At 38.6% G+C, this 22,998-nt stretch overlaps 1 protein-coding gene and 1 pseudogene across 5 annotated transcripts in view; both read right to left on the minus strand.

Moving 5' to 3' along the window:
• The window catches only part of LOC144636146 (tauropine dehydrogenase-like), a 49,611-nt pseudogene extending 40,216 nt beyond the window's left edge, over nt 1–9,395 (minus strand). The window contains exon 1 of the transcript XR_013567475.1: nt 9,308–9,395. The product of XR_013567475.1 is annotated as a tauropine dehydrogenase-like (transcript). The remainder of the gene's footprint in view (nt 1–9,307) is intronic.
• LOC144636134 (tauropine dehydrogenase-like) overlaps nt 1–22,998 on the minus strand; it is a 30,852-nt gene that overhangs the window by 1,709 nt on the left and 6,145 nt on the right. For 2 of the 4 annotated variants that reach the window (XM_078495268.1, XM_078495267.1), the window contains exons 4-9: nt 21,632–21,693; nt 19,602–19,761; nt 17,932–18,212; nt 16,641–17,162; nt 14,865–15,170; nt 13,753–14,437 (exon numbers count right to left, since the gene is read on the minus strand). In XM_078495268.1, coding sequence (XP_078351394.1) covers nt 14,060–14,437; nt 14,865–15,170; nt 16,641–17,162; nt 17,932–18,212; nt 19,602–19,761; nt 21,632–21,693 — 1,709 coding nt within the window. In that variant the 3' untranslated portion in view covers nt 13,753–14,059. Of the gene's footprint in view, nt 1–2,508; nt 2,812–3,737; nt 4,254–13,752; nt 14,438–14,864; nt 15,171–16,640; nt 17,163–17,931; nt 18,213–19,601; nt 19,762–21,631; nt 21,694–22,998 lie in introns of those variants that run through there. The other 2 variants (XM_078495270.1, XM_078495269.1) reach the window with 2 other exon arrangements.

Genomic DNA, 22,998 nt, shown 5'->3' on the forward strand with positions numbered 1-22,998 from the left:
AAAATTAGCTAAAAAGATTATCAGCCGCATTCGGAATCAGTCACGAAAATCACGCAAACGCTTGTGCTTGCGAGATCCCTCTGCGTTTTACTAATTTCCCCGATTTCAAAAATGAACTCAAAACGCTTGAATGGCAAGCAAAAACTAATTCATTTCTCGCTAACAGAACTGCCCCCTGTTTGTATAAGACAAGTTACATAAACATCAACAATAAAATGTTCAATACACAAACGATTTAGAACAATTTATAACGATGCAACAGATAACTCGCATCAGATAATAACTCTTATCGGAAACTGAACGACAAGTGTACGTCACAAATCGATAATAATTTAACCTTCAAAAGCCTAAAATTAAAAGACCCAACTAAACGCGAACAAATGGAAGAAACGTAAAAAAATGTTTCAAATTTATTTTCATTCAAGATGTGGCCAAAAAACTTTTCGAAACGCATTTTAGTTTCGAACGTCTTGTAGCCATGAAATCGTGCATGTCTGAGCTGTGCGAAGTTTAATTATTCACGCTTACAATAGGTGGTTTTCACTGTCACGCCACTGTCACGCGTGACAGTGGCAAAAAATTAAGAGTATTACAGGTTGTAGAAACTAATATATAAACTAGCTGCCCACGTCTCAGGTCTGTACGGTATTCCGTACTCGAGTTATCCATCAAAATGCTTCAAGCAAATTTAGAGAGCACAGTATGGAAACGCCATGTTGGAGCCCAACTGCTTTGGCTCCAACATGGCGGACGGAAATCAACAAAAACATCTGACATTCACTTCTGCCACAAAAAGCGGTCAGATCAGCATCATGAACAAGTAACAATTCAGATAAACACTTCTCGCAAATTCTCAACTGTTGAGATTGTAAAAAAACACGAGATGAAGCATTTTTAGGCGGTGACGCCTATATGTTGTGGCCCGTGGACGGGCAATGTTACGATTACTCCAACCGAGTAGCACTGGGAACTAGGCACTTTGTTGTTTACTCAGTTTCAGTACGCCATCTTTGATTGTCATGAGTACTGAATCAACTTTAAGAGCATCCATCGGCAAAACGCGTTTGATTTCTAACGTACATTTAAACAGAGTTTTGGGTTCAGGGGAGAATGATGTACTGGATAATTGTGAGCTCGCTTAAAAAACTTTCCAACCGTTGTACGTGTATTCGAAGTCGGCATACATGATGGCAGACTAAGTTGACTGATGTTGAATTTGACGAGTGACGGCCGGTTAGTGTCATAACTTTTGAAACCTTTCCATAAGGGAGACCGATGACAGCAGTATCTTGATTAGATTGCAAAGGTGAGCTATCTGAAATCTTTGTTTGCTTTGACTTGCATTGTTGTCGATAATATTTAAGTTTAAGTTAATTTTCTTTTCTTTTCCCTTCGCGACTCGCCATCTTCATTTTACTGCTTTTGATAATATTTATTCGGGTGTTTATCTCAAGCCATTAAAAACAAAGCAGTGACGGTATCCGTATTCCTATTTGTATGAGAAGCCAGAATTCAGAAAGAACTTCTACCCTATTGCTGATTTAGCTGATCCAAAATGTTTTGTTTGATAAGTTGCATAAATGCATGGAAGTGATTCTAGTAAGCGGTTTTGACTTCATTACATTTCAGACCATTTTAATACGGAAATGTCACACAATCTTCAGTATTGACTAGGTGTGGAAATCAATCCTGGGCCTTTCTGTTGCTAAATGACGAAGTTCATAATGATTTAATGTATTTATCTTATCATACTGTAGGTTTGTAATGTATTGGAGGTTCGTTTTGTAGTCAAAGCAAATAAAAATTAAAATGAATAAGAAAAATGCAATTTCTGGGATCATTGTAAAGCGTCATCGCCTGTGCATGCATGTATGCGTGCCGGTTATTTAAGTATACGTGACAGCCTTCTGGCGGCCATCTTTGATTTCGTGTGGTGTGAAACTACGAAATTCATACTGCTCTATCTTAAAGACAACGAATGCTATCGAGCTAAAAAACTTCAACGAGATATGTATTATTGGCGTCTAATGGCCAGTGAAGGATAAAAACTCAGGGGCCTTGCATTTGGATTTTAGAACTTTGATGACGTCATGTGAAAATCAAGAATTGCGCGTGTCAGCACGTATTAAATGAACTAGTGTTTTGATGTTATTTTTTAGACTGGTCATTAGGCTATACAAACATTTCATTTCTTTTCACATGTGCATCTCAGCTTAATCAAAGTTAAAGTTGGGTTTTACTGAGCGGAGAGAGGTAGCACGTAAAATTACTTCCGTTTGAGGCAACTTCCGTCTACGGTCCACAATTTCCGTCCACATCTACGTCGTCAGTTTAAATATCTTATTCATTGATTGCGTGCTCTACAGCACGCAATCAGCACGAATAAGCTAAAAATGAATTATCGCTTCCCCATACTTATTTCTACCTGTTATCGTTACCCCAAACGATAAGACGTACAATTGGAACTTAAAGACGACTAGTGTCTTTACATAAATTAAAAATTCTTACATTAGACATGTCAGCTTTAGTCTGCAACTCAACGGCCCTGCCAATGTTTACAATCTCATCTGATACACTGGAGAGAAGGTTCGCAACTGACTCAGTCAGGCCAGTGTAGAACAGGGGTGGCTCGTCAAGTGGTTTACCGTCCCATCCCTCCCACTGACCATACATTATTGACGGGTGCAAGTAGACGTCAGTGCTCATAAACGTAACACCCAACAGGTGACCAGAGACATTCAGTTTAGGGAGGGGTCCTAAGAGATATTGCAGTGTGGAAACTGGGTCCTTCTTAGGCGCAACACGTCCTTGCTGTGGAAAGAGACAAATGTAAAGGTTAATTGAACGTTGTATGACATCCACAGGAACTCGCTAGGCAAGTTATTACAAAGAAAAAAGAAAAGAACTAACAATTGACCTTGCCCCCAAAGTGTGTCTTCATAGCTCAGAAGGTAGAGCATTGCGTAAGTCACCAGTCTAAATCCCATTGAAGCCCTGAATGTTTCCAGGCTTTTTTCTTAGCAAATTTATTCAATTGCAATTTCACTGTGAGGATCATTTCTTTACTTACATCCGCAGTTCAAATATTTGGATTCGTTCATATACCGTAGAATTCCGGTTATAAGCCCTGGGCTTATACAACTTCGTAAGGGGTTTTGGGTGGGCTTATAAGCGGAGGGGCTTATATCCGGGAGGGCTTATAAGCGGAATAAAAAAACGTTTCGAAACGAGCCACGGGAGTGTTGATCGAAATACGTTTTTAAGGTTAAAAACACATAATAAAGCAACATTTAGCCATGTTCAGTACCGTCATTCAGCAGAGGGGGGCTTATATCCGGGCGGGCTTATAACCGGGAGGGCTTATAAGCGGAATTAAAAAAAAAACGTTTCGAAACGAGCCACGGGAGTGTTGATCGAAATACGTTTTTAGGGTTAAAAACACATAATAAAGCAACATTTAGCCATGTTCAGTACCGTCATTCAGCAGAGGGGGGCTTATATCCGGGGGGGCTTATAACCGGATGTATTTTTTTGTTTTAAGGTAGATGGGCCTATAACCGGGGGGGCTTATAAGCGGGGGGGGGGGGCTTATAACCGGAATTTTACGGTACTCAGTTTACGTCATCAACTATTTTGTTGGTGTTGAATGTTCAATACCCCGGATATAATACAATTTATTAGAGCAGAGGAGTATCCCTCTACAAATTATAACATTAGACATTGAGAGACATTCTCACCTTCATTGCTCCGTGCAGGGACTCCTTGGTGCCAAGAACCTCACAGTTTAAATCAAACTCAGTGGTACTACACACCCAAGGTGATGACTCAAAGTTCACGAGGGTGCATTGCCTGGCTGCACCCCCCAGCACCTCAAGTACAAGGGATTGAAACCCTGGGCCCCCTGGTAGACCGACTATCATTGTGCCAGGGTTTAGGTGAGGTTTTATAGCATCCAGATAAAGTTCATGGGCAAATGCTGGTAGCACAAAGACCACGATGTCAACATCTCGCATGGCAACTTCAGAGTCACTCGTTACTAGCGCAGGTTTAGAGGTAACAGTAGTTGGTTCTTTTCCCTTCCGATGGAAAGTAACCTTGAGGTCGATTGTACGCATTGCAGTATTCCAGAGCTCAGAATTCTGATAGGTAAGCACTCGTACTTCAGTATCTTTTAAAGATGACGCAATACCAGCAAATGCTTGCGCTTCACTACCACTGCCACAAATCAACAGCTTGATGTCTTTACGACTGTTCTGTGAAAAAAATTCGAGCATACATTAATTACGTTAACAGTCAAGAAGTTGAACGTAGTTTCTAAGTAACTATTTCTAGCAATTAGCTTTGCGTCTCGACATTACATACCACAAAAGCCCCCTTCCTTATAAATACTCTTTCAACTCTATTAAGCACAGTGCTCCAAAGATGGACCAAGCAAAGAGAAACACTTTTTTTTATTAAATAAAAAGAATTATAAAAAATTGAAACTCTAGAAAAATGCCCCCAAAACGTTAGACCATAACATTCATTTAACGGCTTCTCTGACTTAAAACATACAAACATCCTTGCTCCTAAGGCTGTAATCCCACCAGTAATCCCGCCAGTAATCCCAGCAATGGCAGCATTCCCTGCTGCACCAATGCCAGCAGCTCCTGCACTCTGTAGCAATGCAAATGCACTTCCAGGAGCCACAAAGCCCCCATAAACTGCTGACTGTACGGACGCTGCAATTGAGCCAGCAGCAACACCTCCAGCAGTAAAGCCAGCAGCACCAAGAACCACCGGGGCAGCTAACACGGCTGCAGCACTAGCTGCCACGGCCGCAGTGCCAGCCGCCACTCCTACAGCTACATTGCGCCGCCAGTTGGTATTTCCTAAAGAAAACAAAAAAAAAGTTAAAGAGCAGCTGTAAAGCACAGGTACTCAGGTGCAATTGTTTTGTGACAGAAAATATCCATACCTTCCCCAACAAAAGGTATTAGAAGCCCCAGTCTTCCAGAAATTCCACTTTAGCTATGAGACTCCCTACCCTTTCAAAATTTCTAGTGACCTTCCATGGGGCGAGTATAGATATTTTTCGGTATAACACATTCTAAGTCAAACTACGGGAGTCAGGTTTATTCCCAAGCAATCAAATCAAAGAACAACTACTACTATTCAGGACACTGCAGGCTTGAAAAAAAAATTAATTGGAAACCATTTAATGTAAGTGCGACTGCCCAAAGAACAATTGTCTATACAGACAGAAATAAACATACATGTGTGTAGAGCATGAAATACTCAGCCATTTGCAAAGTTCTTTATTATCCTAAACCTGCCACATTAAGTGAATGAAATTTTGCTCTTAAGGAAAATTAAAGAAATGATTTATTTATAAAGCTTGACCATGACCTAAATCTGTAAGCACAACATAAATGGTAACAAAGGTTTGGAGAAACAGATTTCTTTCTTGAACCTGATAAGGAGTAATATCTGAACAAAATACAAAAATATTACACTGCTAAGGTTTTGTCTGATATATTTCTCTAAAAAAATAATCTCTACATTATAATGTCTAGCAAAACAGACTTGCAATGTATGCAGAGGGGCTAGATGTAATTTAGTGTCACAGGCCAGCAATGCATCCCTGGAGAGGCTAGGTAACCTATAAGCATCAATAGTCCCGCAATGCTGCATAAGGGCTAGATAATTATATTCATCTCAGTCATATACTACATCTTAATATATTGTTACCTTCGGTTGGTGGATGATTGTTTGGTGGATGGTTGTCTGCATTGCTGGATGAGTCCTTACTGTTCATTACTGAACTCTCCCTCTTGTGGGATTGAACACTTGTCAGGGGTGTGTCCTCACTGTTAACTGGAAGATTGTGTGTAGCATTATCTTGACCAGTTACAAAATCAACCTCAGGTTTTTCTGGTGCTTGATTTCCCTATATGAGAAAACGTGTATTAGGTTTTAACCTGCCCTTTTTGTTTAGGTTTAATTTACTTCTTTTGAATGCATTCTTCCATTCTTTATATAAAGAATTAATCTTCCCATTATTTTTTAAAAAATAAAATACGGCAGTTGAATCCCGATAACTCGAACTCTCGCTAACTCGAACCTTTTTTGATTCCCCTTCAGGTCATTTTCTTAGTAATTTTACCATCGATAACTCGAACTCCCAAAATCTTAAACCTTTTTCGATTTCCCTTGAAGGTTCGAGTCATTGGAATTCGGCTGTTATTAAAAAGAATTATTTCAAAAGATAATTATTGAATCTCTGATTATTTGCGAATATAACTTTTCCATTATTTGTAAAAAACGCCCTTATGAAAAATTGCCTTAAGCCAAAAACCTTAGGGAAGGTATGAATAAAGCAGATTTGACTGGCCCATGGAAAAACCTTTTTATTTCCTTGTCAAGAGTATGTTTGTAATTAGTTTCTTGTTTATTATTTATATTATTTTTTTATTTTATAGGACCATTAATGAAGATCAGGTCTAAATTGTTAGACATAATATTGAAAATATGATGCGCAGCGGAGTATTTTTGATGAAATTCAAGGCGTTTGGATATTTTTTAGGCTAGCTGAAATGGCTTGCATGACCTGCTGGCTCACACTTTGTCAAACCCTTAAGTAACAGTGATAAATAAAGCTGACATTATAACCAATAGTACTAGGTGTTTCTGTAAGGTGTCAATGGATATTTTTTTTCCTAGTACATGTAGGTTTTTTCAACAAATTAGCTGCATGTGTGTATTAAATGAGGCAACAAGTTATATATATATATTACACAATACAATTCAGGTTAAATGAAGACTGATGGAATTTTGAAATGTACTGTGTTGGCCAAGTATCAGTTCACAATATTGGCCCTTTTCAGAAGAAGCCTCAACCCTGCATAGTAGTCTATTTTCATTTATTTATTTGATCATTTCTTTATTTTTTATCTTAGAATTTACATGTACAGTCTGTGTCCCCCATAAGCTGTAAAGCTAAACAAGTTGAAACGTAATTTCATATTATTTCATATATTTTTTAAACTTGGATAATGTGAAGTTGTAGGTATAGTCTCGGTTGACATGTTGGTTGATATATCGGTCAATAGTTGACTGATATATCGACCAACAAATTGACCAAGACCACCTACAATACACAGCAGTATACATATGATCCAAATTCAATTGAATAGTTGAATCAACTGCAAGTGTTCGTTCAGGTTTCAGAAATTATGTTCAATAATAAACTACCATAATGACAGTTTTTTTCTACCGGCCTTTTCTACACTTTAACACATGAAATCCCTACCCATTTATATAGCTCCATTGAATTTCTGAGTTTTAAGTTTCATATTAGCTGGCTTATAATTTGCAGTTTTACTCAGATAAAGGGAGACATATAAGCCTAAACCTTGCCTAGTGCCTTGGTTGGTATTTACAACTGACCCTTACCACTCTCATTCTGCGTCATTTTTAAAGTGATGATGACGGTCATATATATATAGTTAATTGTGTTCAGTCAAGTTGACCGTATCTTTTTGTCTGTTGTATGTGGTTGACCAATCAACAGAAATGAACTGTACTGGGAACTATAACTACAGGAATAAATGTTACATGAACATAAATCAACCAACAAGAAATCACCTGCACGTAGCTAGAGCACAAAGCAAAATTAATACAGGCAATTAATACAAAGTATAAGTGAAAGACAACCCTCCAAGTTTTTTTTTTCCTTGGTGGCCGTTTTGCCACGGACTTCTCAAGTTTGGTTGCCAGTGAAAAAATTTAGTTGCTCATAAATTAAGCTCATGCTTCCAAACCTTCTTTTAAATTTTTGTTGCCAGGCTGGCGACTTTGGTTCCAATTTAGTTGCCAGCTCCAAAATTTTAGTCCCCATGGGCGACTAAAATGGTCTTAATTTGGAGCGTTGAAAGAGATAAAGTAAATTTGAAAGTTTGTGATTTAGTAAACAGTAATTTCTACATTCTTGCAAAGGGTTGGTGTAAAAAAATTTAACAAGACACCATTTGACCTACTGTAGCTTGGACTCAGGAGAAGTATCCGGTATATTGTATATGACAACCCTCCAAGTTAAGACCATGTAAGTCACTATGGCGACTGAAATTTTGGAGCTGACGAATAAATTGGAACCGAAGTTGCCAGACTGGCGACTTAAATTGGGAAGAAAGATTGAAAACATGATCTTAATTTAGCAACTAAAATTTTTTACTGGCAACCAAATTGAGCAGTCAGTGGCCGATGGCCAAATGCCCATTGTAGGGTTGATTATATTGGATATCATGCTACAAGATTATGCAACTTTTTTTTATGTTAATTTTTGTGAAATGTCATCCCTTCTGCATGCATTGCATGCCATTTATTTATTTATCTAGAAGGTCTATATATACCTTATTTTCTCGATTAAACGCCGTGCCCCGAATAAACGCTGGGTCTCCAAGTTGTATTTGAAAATCAACCCCTTACAATTATTAAAGGTTGAATATGCTTTAAAAATAATGTCTAATTATATAGCTGTCAAAAATAATGAATAAAAATCATTTCTTAGAAACATAGGGCTTGAAAAAACTCCTGAATTAAAAAAAAAAGCCGGCCCCATAGGGCCAAGTTTTAATTTGAAATAAACGCCGGGGGCGTTTAATCGAGAAAATACGGTATGTCCAGAATATGTCCAGAATTGAGTGTTAATGAGACGCATGCTTTGTATAATAGGCATCAGTCTTGTACTCAGCCATCCTCATTTGAGAGTTATTTGAGTGTTAATGATTTCTTCATGTGGACAGGTTCAAACAATCACCGGACATGTGGGGACAAAACACTTGTATGCATTTGTAGTTTAAAACATAAAAATAAGGACCTTTCGGGCTTTACAATTTTTGTCAGTATGAGTATGACTTAGTATTTCCATAGCCCTCACTCCCGTCGGTACTAGACTGGTCGACCTACACTTTTAAAATTCTAAAGCTTGATCCCTTGGTTATTATACACGCTAGATTCACGCTCTGTACAGTTTCACTATATAATTGTGTTGTAAATAATTAATTCATAAAGGCGAAAGAATTACATTAAACAAAAGCAATTGTCTACATAAAGGTTTGAACTTGGATTTCCGAAACGTTTTTGCTGTTAATGTTATATTCCTTGGTGATTTAAGCTTATGCATTTCAGAAAATACTTACTGAAACTCGCAAAACAAGCTTCAACCAGTTGGAATATTTCGTTATCTTGGTTTTTACTTTTGTCTGCAATCGTCTGCACATAGCCTTTGAGATTAGCTAGCCTGCATTTAATCAACTGAACTACTTACCTGCACAGAGTTCTCTCCTGTTTGATCGCATGTGTCATCATCACTCTCGTCCGCCATTATTTCGATCTTCGATCAGATGAGACAGATGATACTGCACAGAGTCAACAACAGTTTCGCAACGTCACTTCCGGTGAAATACTTGGAAAATACCAGGAAGTAGATGTTAAAGAACCCAGTCCCTCGCACGATCGACCGATCAACCCGGGTTGACTGATTCTTTCACAGCTTATACTGACTCATATACTGCCTATATAAAAAACTTAACTTACAAGATTCACATACACCTTCGCATAACTAAAAAAGTAACAATAATATTCTGCAAGAAAGAAGAACAATAAGGGACGGACCATTATTTTTTGGAGGGGGGGGGGGGGGGATGAAAAATATTGAAAAAAATTGTTTGCAGGGCCTGGAAAGACAAAATAAATTGTTTGTAAACACGATATGTATAACAAAAAATAGTAAGAATTTCGAAAAAAACAAATGTTTGCAGAGGTGCATAAACTAAAAAAAGTTTGCAGAGAAAAATTTTTCATCCCCCCTCTCCAAGAAAATAATGGTCCGTCCCTAAGTTAACTACAGAGCGTCTAGCGCTTTGATTTTGATTTTTTGGCATTCTGCTATTATTTTTTGTTTGAAATGAAAGCCTTCCAGGATTCCGTCTGCGAAGACTACGTGCGTGTGCCCGTAGTTGTTTTGCAGAGGACGGCTCAGAAATTTACAAGATGCCCAACGCACCAGCAAGATATAGGTGGTTTTCATTGTCACGCCACTGTCACGCCGCGAAAAAATAAATCCCAAACTATTGAGTCAAAAAAATCAAGAATTTTACAGGTTGTAGAAAACTACTAAATAAATTTTTTGTCCAATTCTCAGGTCCATATTTTGTTCCGTACTCGAGTTATCCGTCAAAATGTTTCACGCAAAATTTAGAGAGCACAGTATGGAAACTCCATGATTGAGTCCAACTGGTTGGGCTCCAACATGGCCCCCGGAAATCAACTTGTGAAAACATCTGGCATTAAATTTTACTACATAAAGCGGTCCGATTACCCTCGTAAACAAGTAAACATTCGCATAAACACTTCTAGCAACACCTCAACTGTTCAGATTGTTAAAAATCGCAAAATAAGGCATTTTGTAAAGAGAACGTGACAGCCTTCTGGCGGCCATCTTGGATCTCGTGTGGCGAGAAACCCCGAAATTCAAAATGCTCTATCTTAAAGACGGCGATTTCTATCGAGCTAAAAACCTTCAAAACGATATATGTTAAGGACGTCTAATAGCCAGTGAAGGATAAAAACTCAGGGGTCTTGCGATTCTGGATTTTAGAATTTTGATGACGCCTCGTTGTTTGGCGACGTTTCCATATTTTTTGCGTCTTTCTCATATTTAAAAGGCCTCTCCCTGACAGCGCATCTTTAACACAGTTTTCATAAAACGGCTTTCCATAGATTGCATGTTACGAGCAAGCAATTTGTTTTCTTGTCGAAATACTAATTAGGAGCAGTACGGCGACTCTGCACGTGCACGCTCGTGACGTGTGCTGTAATTTTTTCTACCTTATTTTTTCCTTCTGCAAAACATCAACGCGTAATGCTCGAATTCTGCGTTGTATTGCCAATAGTTATTACTTGGAATCGAACACTGTCTTCGATATTTAGTTTTCCAGCTCAGCTGGAAGGGAGATTTAAATGAAAACAGTAGTTTTAGCGAGATTTTTAAGTCAACTATTAAGTTTTCAATCGACCTTGTCCTTGGTGTCGCCGTCGTTGTTTCTTTTAAAAATGTCCTTTTATTATTAATGGTATCTTTTGAGTTCAACGAGGAGGATAGAAGTTAAAAATACTTCGAAGGTGTTTACAAAAAAAAAAATTAAAGTTCACTTCAAACACCTGGCCATCGAAAACAAAAAAATGTTTTTCTGAGGTTTCCAGTTTTGTTCACTTCCGAGGATGATTTTAGACTTCCTGGTTGATTTCTATATGTGAATGACCAATAGACAAAAAGAAATACTTTTCAGTTTCCCAAAGCAAAGAAATAAACCTTGTAAAATGCCCTATTTTTTTATCTTATTTGGTTAGGATATCTGACAGGTGTACAGTAGTCTAAGGAGGTTTTTTTCTTTGCCCCACGTTTGTGACATACAAAAAAATTACATAGTAAGTGATGAGGTTAAAATGCTTGGAATGATTTTCTTTATTTGTGCCTGTTAAAGTATGAAAAACTGCTATCGAGAAGAACACCCTGCGAGATGCAAAAAGGAAGACTATGTAAATACAAACCTCGAGCTCCCAATAAATGTTAGTCATTTTACAACACAGTAGAGGTAGTTGTTGTTGTTGTTTAAAAACAAAGTGCTGATTGAAGTGATTTTTAAGCTTTACAGTTATTTCTCAGGAATAAGTATAGGTTAGTTTGATCGAGTCCAGTTTAGGTATACAGTCTGCATTTTGCATAGACTGATAGATTTCTAATTTTTATCATTCAAGACTTTTCTTCTTTGAACTGTGTTTGTTTATCTCTGACTACTGCATAAAGAGTCAGAGATACATGTACAGTTTATAGGAAACCTGTATAATATACTGGTATTCAAGAGTTTACAAACACATCAATGGATATTTGTAATCCTGCAACTGGGAGCCGGGGTGGTGCAGTGGTGAGAGCGCTTGTGGCCCGGGTTTGATTATTCACTGGTGCCCAGTTTCCCAGAGTGTGTCCCGGCGGCCCTACACTGACCTGAAAGCCGGGGCACACTCTGGGCTCGAGATTAGGATGGAGCTTGACAGACATTGCCTGGGCAGGAGTAGCGGGAGCTGTCGGTGTCGTGGCTGCGCCTGCTGTTCTTACACCAGCAGGGTTCACGTCTGCTGGAGTTGCAGCGGGATCAGTGGCAGCTGCGGCTCACTCCACCTTTTACGGAGGGCATGTGGCTTCTGGAAGTTTATTTTCAAGGGAGCGGCGACTGTTTTTGCAGCCGCCGGAGGAATTACTCTGTACGCTAATGAAGAAAAAAACTAGATTGCAAAGAAGCTGATCCTTTTCTTGTAATTTGTACAAAGAACTGCATGAACTGCCGTAGTTTTACCGTTGTTTTAAAATCTTAATTCAAAGACCAACTTGATGATTGATATAAAATGGGTTGCAGATCTTCGAAGCCAAGAACTGTTCAGTTTAATTTTTCTTTGTAAATAGTAAACCTGTACTTCACTGACATGGTCGACTTTGCCGATCGTACTTTTGTTTGGTTTATTAAACAGCTAATTTCAAAAAATTTGTCACCAAGCATTGTTAATAATAAGTGACTTAATCTCCTTACCTCTGAACAATTGAGTAATTTTTCGGCGGCTGATTTCCCTGACGGTCGTTCATTGCTGCTAATATAAGTTTGACTATTTGATGTTACTTCAAGACAATAAAACTTAACTTTCTACATTCTTATCAACTGTTTTTCCCTTTCAATCTTTTAATGTTGTTAGGAAAAATAACATGTTGGTCACACATTGGTTTTTAAAAAGAATCAACGAAAGAAAGGGTAGAAAAACATATCAATCAAATAGTTGTTAGTAACCCATTGTGGTAGAGCAGTTTTCAATTGAGTGTCGTAAAACCAAAACCAAAGTAATTACTGTGGCCAATCACAAAGGACGTAGAGCAACCCATTGTCCAATCAAAATCGAAGCAATTACACGAAGCGCGGGAAAACTTGAGCGAGCAAGTCACAATTGGTTTTGGTTTTACTTCTGACTGGTTGAGAAAGTGGCGCGAGATTTTTAAGCCAATCACAAAGCGTAGTAATGCAAAGCCAAAGCAAACGCAATTTACTTTCGACACTCAAGTGAAAACCGCTCTAAGTAAGCTTAAACAGTTCAAGGATATTGTTGAGACTACAAACTAGTCCGTTTTATGCGTCAGTTTATGGATGAAAAGCTGTTTCTAAAAGGGATCTTGGACGAGAGGGGAAGAGGAAGGCAAACTGGCGCCAGCTTCTTATTCGTCTATCGTCATATTAATCATAAATTGCGTCATAACCTCTAGCTTGTCAAAGTAGCCGTGGATTCACGTGTCGCAGCCGAGAAACTAATCAGGCGAGGGTGATTTTGAAGAAATTAAATTCCGAATACATGTATAAAATATCGTTTGCTTGAAGAAATACCGCAAATAAGACTAATTCCTGAATTATTGTTTACGAGGTCGTGATTCTTGGGTCCTCTCTCACCTGGCGTTTCCCTTCAGTCTAAACTTATCGTTCTGGCTCTTTGTTAATAAAATTTAACAATATATAAGACTACGGCCTGAATTTTCTATAAGCGAACGCTGTCAGCTTAGTGGCTACTAATTAATTTTGATCGGTGAGGCGATGGCGAAGCATACTGGATCCGCACACTACATGTACGTTGACCCTGTTATCTCAAATAAAACAGACGCATAAAAAAATGACATTTATGTTTTAAGGAGAATTTGTTTGTGGAGTTTGTGACAGATAAGTGAGTGCTTAAAAGAGAACGCGTTCTGATAGGTGGAGTTTATTCGAACATTCATAACACTGTACATCTTTAACGTGCCAAACACTCTACCTTATATTGGTACCTTTTTATATTTCATCGCATAACAGTATTTATGTGATGATGTACGAAGAATTGTGACATCAAGTATCAACGTTTCACTTTAAAATCACATAACAATATTCCTAAAATCCAACAAGACGTCAGGTAAATCCGATTTTCAACAGGTAACAAGTTTAAAAGACGTTTACAAGATGGATTCAAGAGTTGTGAACCCGTATCTCTGTGGTGCTCTGGATGACGAGACATCTTTGCCTTGTAACTTTGAGTTCACGAGATATTCTTTGCCCATTTTCTCCTGACACCATGTTAGAACCTTGTCGATATTAGGTGTCTCAAGCCCTGCAATCTCTGCAATACCCCGGATGACAGCCAAACCATAGGGGATGTCCTCTGTCATGTAACGGTACGTGAAATCTGGCATGAATTTACCGTCTTCTGTTTTCTTGACGGGATGTTTCAGACCTTGGTAGGCCGCATTGGTCTGTATTGCGGTGTAAAGGCTGGTCTTGTCAGAAATATTATTCGGATAGCATCGCATGTACCACTGGTAGATATGGACAACCTATCAAAAAGAATGTTTTGAAAATTCCTTTTTATATGTACTTTTGACACGTGAAAAAAACATCAAAGTAGATTTCATTCAGTGAAACCCCGAGTGCATAGGACTGATAACAGTGGTCAGTTATTCTGGGGATCTGTTCCAAGGTATTTTATTGTCAGTTTTTTTTGCCGGGCTGAGTAATATCGATGGTTACACCGGGACTTCGTTAATAAAGGGGGCCGGTGTAGTTGGAGTTGAGGAGTGCATAAACATCTGCGCCCTCAAAGAGCAAGGTTTGCAAAAATACACGAAAAAGCTTTGTAGTTACCGAAAAAAATACCAACCGGCTTTACCAAACTTATCACTTATGTCGCAAGACAAGCTATTTCCGTCGAGCTACTGTGTTGGAGTAAAAATGGTTTTAAATAAGTAAATGGTAATAACTTACATTAGACATGTCAGTTCCTGACTTCTCCCCGACAACCTTGGCAGTTTTTACAACCTCATCTGATACACTGGAGAGAAGGTTCGCAGCTGGCTCAGTCAGGCCATTGTAGAACAGGGGTGGTTCGTCAAGTGGTTTTCCGTCCCACCCCTTCCACTGACCATATAGTATTGACGGGTGCAAGTAGGCGTCAGTGCTCATCAATGTAACACCCAACAGGTGACCAGAGACATTCAGTTTAGGGATGGGTCCCAGAAGATATTGCAGTGTGGAAACTGGGTCCTTCTTGGGCGCAACACCCTCTCCTTGCTGTGGAAAGAGACAAATGTACTGGTTAATTCAACGTTGCTGCGGAAAGTGTAACATATTTAGGTTAATTAAAGGTTGTAAAAAGAACATTCGCTGGAACCTTGCGAGGCGAAGAGAGAATGATATACTCTCTCGGCAAGCTTAACTGTGTTTATTTCATCACATAAAGTAATTTCAGAAACGGATCACGGAAGAGGAACACTAAGGTAACTTACCGTACCCAAATTCGCAAGTAGCCAATCAGAAGCGCGATCTACTGTCCTGATATCCTACGATATCAAGTCACTGACCTGATATGCCACCATATCACGGTCACTTTGAATTAATTATAAAGTAGTGTTTCCGTACGATGAATTGAAAAGAGGTTTTACCAATAAAACAGAAACGAGTATTTTTAATTAGCTGGTGCTTACCGGTCGTAAAATGAGAAAAACTTTTCCGCCAAAACTAAACTTGAGCGCGCTCGCCAATTGTGCGATGTTTACCGACGAGTACTGAAACATTCACACTGAAACAATGGAGTCGGAGTTTCCAAATTTTTCGCTAAATTTGGATTTTGAAAATTTAGGGAATGAAACTCCAAACAAACGAGTAAAAAAATGTGAGAAGAGGACTTGATAAAAGTGTCGAGGACTAAAAAAGTATCCATACAAGCAGGTCAACACATTTCGCACTACGTGTCTGGCAAGCATGGCTTCAACAGAGCAAATAATATCATCGGATTTTTGGCTAAATTTCATTTTGGGTACGGTAAATACCTAATAGTACCTTTTTGGTACGCTTCGGCGGCATATCAGGCTCGTTAGGTCTCGCCATGGGTATTTACGAACCATGGCTCGACCAAACTCGCCTGATATGCCGCCGAAGCGTACCAAAAAGGTACGATTAGGTATAAGTATTGTTTCACAATAACCACTTTACAGGCTTTGTGTAATTATTAATGTGTGAAATTATCATCTTATAATTATCATTTTCTGCCGTTAAAAGATAGGTCATGTTATTTGCACCATTGTCTCCCTCTCTACAAAAAACCCAGTTTATAGCCATTTTCTTTTTAAGAATCCTCGATATATCCTTTACGTGCCTATTAGTTTGGCAAAACATTGAAAATACACGTTTTGGTGAGCGAAAGGAAAGTTATACATCAGACACGAGAGACAGTCACGTTTCCAAACACGGAAAAGAGAGCCGAGTTGAGTTATTCTGACGAACTTTGAGGTAGTTGAAAATGCGATGAAACACTCAATCGAAGCCAAAATTCAGGACAAAATGATAAAAAATATAAATAAGAACACCTCCCAAACACTAATTGCAAACGCCGTGAAACCCCGTTACATAACTTGACGAATTATTAATGAGTTTAAGCGGAATACGATATAAGAAGAGAAACATTGCCCAAAAAACAAACACTATCTTATACCACAACAAAACCGTGGGTATGAAAATTATTTTTAATTGAGACATTCTTACCTTCATGGCTCCCAGTAGGGTCTCTTTGGTACCAAGAACTTCACACTTTACACCAAACTCAGTGGTACGACTCACCCAAGGTGATGACTCAAAATTCATAATGGTGCATTGCCGGGCCACATCACCAAGCACTTCACGTACCTGGAACTCAAACCCTGGGCCCCCTGGTAGACCGACTATTATTGTACCAGGTTTTATGTGAGGCTTAATGGCATCCAAAAGAACTTCATGGGCAAAGGCTGGCAATACAAAGACCACGATATCAACATCTCGCATGGCATCCTCTGGGTTTTTCGTTACCAGTGAAGGTTTGGACTTAATAGAAGTTGGTTCTTTCCCCTTCCGATGTAACGTAACCTCAAGATCGCTCTTCTCAACTGCAGCACTCCAACGCTCTGCTTCATCTTGATACAAACTAAGCACTCGTACTTCAGTACCTTTCAAAGATGACGCAATACTAGCAAATGCGTGCGCTTCATTGCCACAACCACAGATCAACAACTTGATGACTGTACGACTGTCCTGTAAAATAAATTCGAGCTTTTATTAATTACTTTAAAATTTACTGTTTACTTCAATGCAGTCAATTAATCACCATTTGAAGCAATTACCTTAGCATCAACATAACATACTGTAGGCCCTATTAATAACCCCCCCCCCCCTTAACTTTAGAAATTTCACAAGACCCATCGCTCTATAGCCCCCTTCTGTTGTAGATGGGATGACAAGAAAATTAATATGTAATTTGAAGCTTAAGAGTGATACTGCCACTACATTCTCTTTTCAGTACTTTTTTGTTGCCCTGTTGAATAACCATTAGTGCCCCATATCGTTTTTTATGTGCGTCAGCTGATTCATAATAAGTATTCCCCATTTCTTAGAAGCCTCCCTCCTGTTTTAAGGCTTGCAAAGAAACAAGCGCCCCCTCTTTCTTCCGCGGATTGCTTTAATTTTCCTTTGCTTGTAGAAAACAATTTACATTGATTACGAGGTGCTGTATCTAATAAAACTACAGTCAAACATCTTTGATACAAACTCAAAGGGGCAGCCCTGAATGTCAATATTATGGAGATGTCCTTATTATAAAGATTAAAATTATATGAATTCTCAGACTGGTTTCTCTGGTTCCAACTGAACTTCCATGTAGAGAGATGCTTTATTATGAAGATGTTTGTTTTGATCAAAGGTTCGATACGACCATTGTATAGCCAAAACAATGACAGAAATAATGTAACATAATTATGTCCCAAAATAGGTATTAAACACTAAACGATTTCTAATCGAGACATACAAACATCTTTGCTCCCAAGGCTGCAATCCCACCAGTAATCCCAGCAATGGCAGCATTCCCTGCTGCACCAATGCCGGCAGCTCCTGCACTCTGAAGCAATGCAAATGCACTTCCAGAAGCCACAGAGCCTCCATAAACTGCTGACTGTACGGACGCTGCAATTGAGCCAGCAGCAACACCTCCAGCAGTAAAGCCAACAGCACCGAGAACCAGTGGAGCAGCTACTACTGCTGCAGTACCAGCTGCTATTCCTACAGCTGCATGACGCAAGAGGTCACTTTCTGAAGGACAAAAGAAAAAAGTTACATTCAGTTGAATTTTCCCTGCTCTGTATTTGTTATCGTTTACCTGTCGCTCAAACACTAACCATCGGCAGAATTCGTTTACCAGATACCTTTCGCCACCTTTTGTGATTGATTGACATTGATTGTCATCAACTCTAAAAAGCTAAACAAAATTCCTTCTGATGCGCGACACTTGCGAGATCACTGGTAGTGCATGCATGGCACTAGATTTGGGGGGAAGATGAAAGTTTTGAAGAAAGATGAAGAACTGCAATGATATTGAATCTCCAGTTGAAGAAACCAAGTAACAAATTCCTCTTCTAACTTTTCTCCACCCTTGGAAACCCAGGGTTGGTTAGTTGTGGTGACACAAAGTAAATTAAGAGGCACAGCACAATGGCGCAATGTTTACATTAGAAGGGTGTTACTGCCCCTAGGTAGCCATGTTTATCAGACTGGTTAAAAAACCATTTGGAATCCTGGTCTCTGATTGGGCACAGAATTCCTGGCAATGAATTTTTTGTGTCAAATCAGAGACCCAGGTTCCAAATCATTTTGGAACTTAAGTCCGATAAGAATAGCTTCCCAGAGGCAGTTTTGTAAACTTTGTTTACAACCAATCACAGCGCAGCAGCGTGCTTTATAAGTTCACACACAACCAGTCGACCTTATCGCCTGATGAAGACTAGCAGTGTGCAGTCGAAACGTCGCGATCTCCATCACACGTGACTACGTCGTGAGACAAACTTAAAATACTTTATTATTGTACTCTACCACGATGAATAACCACAACATTTTTTACGATATTAAACTTTGTTTGTTGCCCTGATTGCACTACTCAGTGTACTAAGTGTTGTCCTGACTAACTGCCCCTGGGTTTCTGAGCCTGATTGAATTTCTGGAGACTCTCTGAAAATGTGCAGTTGCTTTTACTTCAGGCACTGTTTATCATTAAGTTTGCCTGTTCAGTTAGTCTGCAAGTTAGCCAAAATTGGCCGACCTGTATGCATTTTGTAGAAGAATTCCATCAGGCCCTGGTTTTCAGGTGATCCCAATAATAAAAAAACTTGGACTGATTGTAGGTTACCGAACAATTTGCCACTGTACCTATTTATATACCAACACAGAAACATTCAGGCACAGTAAGTATAATCACTGTAACTGTGGCCTAGGCTACATGTAGCTAGTTGTCTGTATCATAGACCTACAATGCATGCAAAGTGCAGATAATCTAGGATTAGAGCCCCGCAATTCATGTAGAGGGATAGGTAATCTAGCACTATAACCCTACAGTACATGGAAAGGGCAAATAATCTTGTATCATAGACCCGAATTGCATGCAGATAAGGAGTACGTTATTCATCCCTTAACATCTGAAAATGTTACCCTTGATCTGTAGATCGATGTTTGCTGGATAGTTGTCCCCACTGCTGGAGATGTCCTCAATGTTCACTAGAGAAGTGTCCACATTGTCTGATGGAGCACAGTGTGCAGCATTATCTTGCTGAGATTTTGATTCCTCTGGTTCAATTGGCACTTGATTTTCCTATACAAGGGAACTTTTTTATATGACTTTTTCTTGTTTATAATTTTGTTCAAGGGCGTTTTTCAAACTTTCCCTCAACCTTGTGTGGGAGGTGCCGTGGCTTAATGGTTAACGCGCTGGGCTCTGGATCGAGCGGTCCGGGTTTGAGCCTAGCCAGGGTCGTTGCCAGTGTTGTGTTCAAGATTGAGCAAGACAGTTTACTCTCATACAGTAGTACCTCTCTCCTCTCAGGTGTATTTATGGGTACCGGTGAACTAATGCTGGGGGATACTGAACCCAGGGATGGACTAGCATCCTATCCAGGGGGAGTAAAAATACTCCTTGTCGCCTTCTGCTACAAAAACCGGGATAAGCTCAAGCTTGTATGGGCCACTTGGCTCGACACAGACTGTACCTTACCTACCCTCAACCTTGTAGTGCAGATAGCTATATAGGGTTGGTAGTCTGATGAATTTTTGGTCAAGATAATTTCAACCCAGTTTGATTTGTATTTTCTTTAATTTGTTACAGATTTATTACTGATAGTTATCTTTAAACAAAGAAAAATATGCATCAAACTATTATGAAATCCTTTTAACCTGAAATTCATGTATATATTATAAATTGATCTGGAACCTAAGTCCTTCCCTTCCCTTGTTGTTAAAGATCATGATAATGTATGAACAAAAAAACAATATCATTAATTTGAGGTAATACCTTAATTATGCTTTTTTCTTTATTATTCTGTGGAATAATTATGTTATAACCCAACACACTTTGACAACTTACAATACATGTATGTGTATATTTACAAAATCATATTAATATTTTATTGTTTGCTGGAATAAGCAAAGCTCAGTGCAGGCATTAAAACGAAGCTGTCCTCATGGAAAACCGCCAGGGAAAATAAGTGTGCAAAAAAAGATAAAAATACTAACAGGGTTATGTCAGTACATTAGGATGTGTAGTATGGGATAATGTTCTTCACCCTAAGATGTGCCAATAGATACACTCTAAATACAGCGTTTTAATGATTGTGTGATGTAGAGAAGACAGCATCGAAGGAACAGTCTCCTTGGAGACCGATATTGGATTCACAAGCATTACAGAGTTACGAATACAGTCAACAGTTTCTAAATTGAACAGACACTGTCAGGACCTGTTCCAGCTGTCTGTCTCAGAGAGGTGTCCAGCTTATAGGGAGTTTATTTTCAGTAAAATGACTGCAAACGGAAAGAACGGACCAACACCAGGTGTCTCTCTTACAGAGTTGTCCGTCTTATAGAGGTGTCCATTAAGAAAGAGTTGACTGTAAACAGTAAAAATCACAAAAGTAATTTATAAACAATTAGCCATGTTCGAAACGAGCGGGGGACTGGGTACAAATAATTCAATATCGATTGAATTGAAAAATTGGGCCTGTCATCTGAAAGAGTACCAATAATTAGTAACTTAACCAAATTTGAGAGTTATTGATTTAAACGCAAAGGCATGGTACTCCTTTAAAAATCAACAAAATAAGAAAGCTCAGTATGGATTGGAGAGACAGCTGTCCCTCTAATCCATACTAAGCTCTCTTATTTTAACATTTTTTAAAAGTGGACCATACCTATTATGTTTAAACCAATGACAATCAAATTTTGTAAATAATAATAATAATGACGGTATTTATATAGCGCATTTCCATATGCTCAATGCGCTTATTTTAACAATTTTTAAAATAAAATTAAATAAAATAATTTTTGGATGCTCTTTCAGATGTCAGGGTTCATTTTTTTAATTTAATCAATTTTTAAAATTCGTATCCAGTCCCCTGCTCGTTTAGAACATGGCCAAATGAAAGTAATGGCTTACAGTCTGAGCATTTGTTGGAGTAATAGATTCTTCTTACCTGCCCAGAAGCTTCCACTTGTGGCCGGTTGAAATCTGTGGCGCTCTTTGTTGGAGAGGGTACTGAAAAAAATGGATGTGAATTGTGGTGGCTAAATGAGGCCCTGTTAGGGGGGTCTTTATGTCCCCTGTCTGAATTTCAAATCTTTTCATGTCGCAATTTCACAAGGTTCACATATCGCTGTTGGAATTTTGCTTTTTTCTTTGTCACTGTCGTAATTTCACGAGAGCATCTCGTCGTTCGTCATCATTTCAGCTCCTTCATGTCGCCATTTCAGAGCCGTGTTGCCCGTCGGAATTTACCCTAACAGGGCCTCCTAAATGTCCACACTTGTTATGCATTAAAAACTGCCAAGGCACAGATTCACTTCATGAATTGAGAAATATTGAAGATTTGGCTATTATTTTAGCAAATTATTTTTTTATTGTGGCACTGTGTTATATTTTAAATAAAAAAAAAGTCTTTCAATTTTTTATTAACGATCCCAGTAAAAAGCCTTGCAGGATCTTTCAGGGTGCAAATCAATCCCAGCACAGTAATTCAGATCACATGTGTACACACAACTGTAACCCCAATACAAATCAAACAATAGAATTAACTTCCGATACAAACCCGTGTTCAGCTAATTAGTATTCATTCACTTTTGATACAGATCTCTACCGATTTGCATAACAATACTTTGCATTCAATTTATTGTTTTCATTTCACATGAAAAATAAAATATTTGTGTCCAGTCTGTATGGCCATTTACAATGGCTCGCCTATCGGCTCGCCATTGTAAATGCCCATACAGATCTCCCGCTCATATTTTATCTACTACTTAAAAACCTGTCAAAGATAGGATCTTTCAATGCAATCTTTGAAGGACCTTAATGTTACATGTAGATCTTTCAAGATCTTTGAAATGGTCATTGACACTACTGATCTTTGTTGAGATCCATTTACTACTGAGCAGAAAGTTGTAAAGATCTCAACAAAGATCGAGTGTACATGTAGCTTACTAGCTTACTTTTGACGACCCCCATAGACTGTCGTAAACTTTCACATGCTCTCAACAAATTGCCCAAAATATTTGCAAGTCAACACTACATTAACAAATAATGAAATATCCCTCATTTGGCCAGGACATTTTAGTTGTATTACCTACAGATACAAAAAGACCCTTAAAGGGAACCTCCACTCTAACTACTAGTGTTGATATTTTTTTTACATCATAAAATCCAAAATGCATGGCACTCACTCACTCCCCTGCACATGGGAAATTTAAAAGTGATAATGTTTTTCACTATTTGTTGCTATTAAATTTTATTTTTCCCTTGTCCTTGGCATTATTTCAAACAATTCAATGCCAGCTTATTGTAAGAGTA

The sequence above is a fragment of the Oculina patagonica genome, chromosome 13 (assembly GCF_052425735.1).
Source record: "Oculina patagonica isolate OP01 chromosome 13, crgOcupat, whole genome shotgun sequence".
Taxonomy (NCBI): Eukaryota; Metazoa; Cnidaria; class Anthozoa; order Scleractinia; family Oculinidae; genus Oculina; species Oculina patagonica.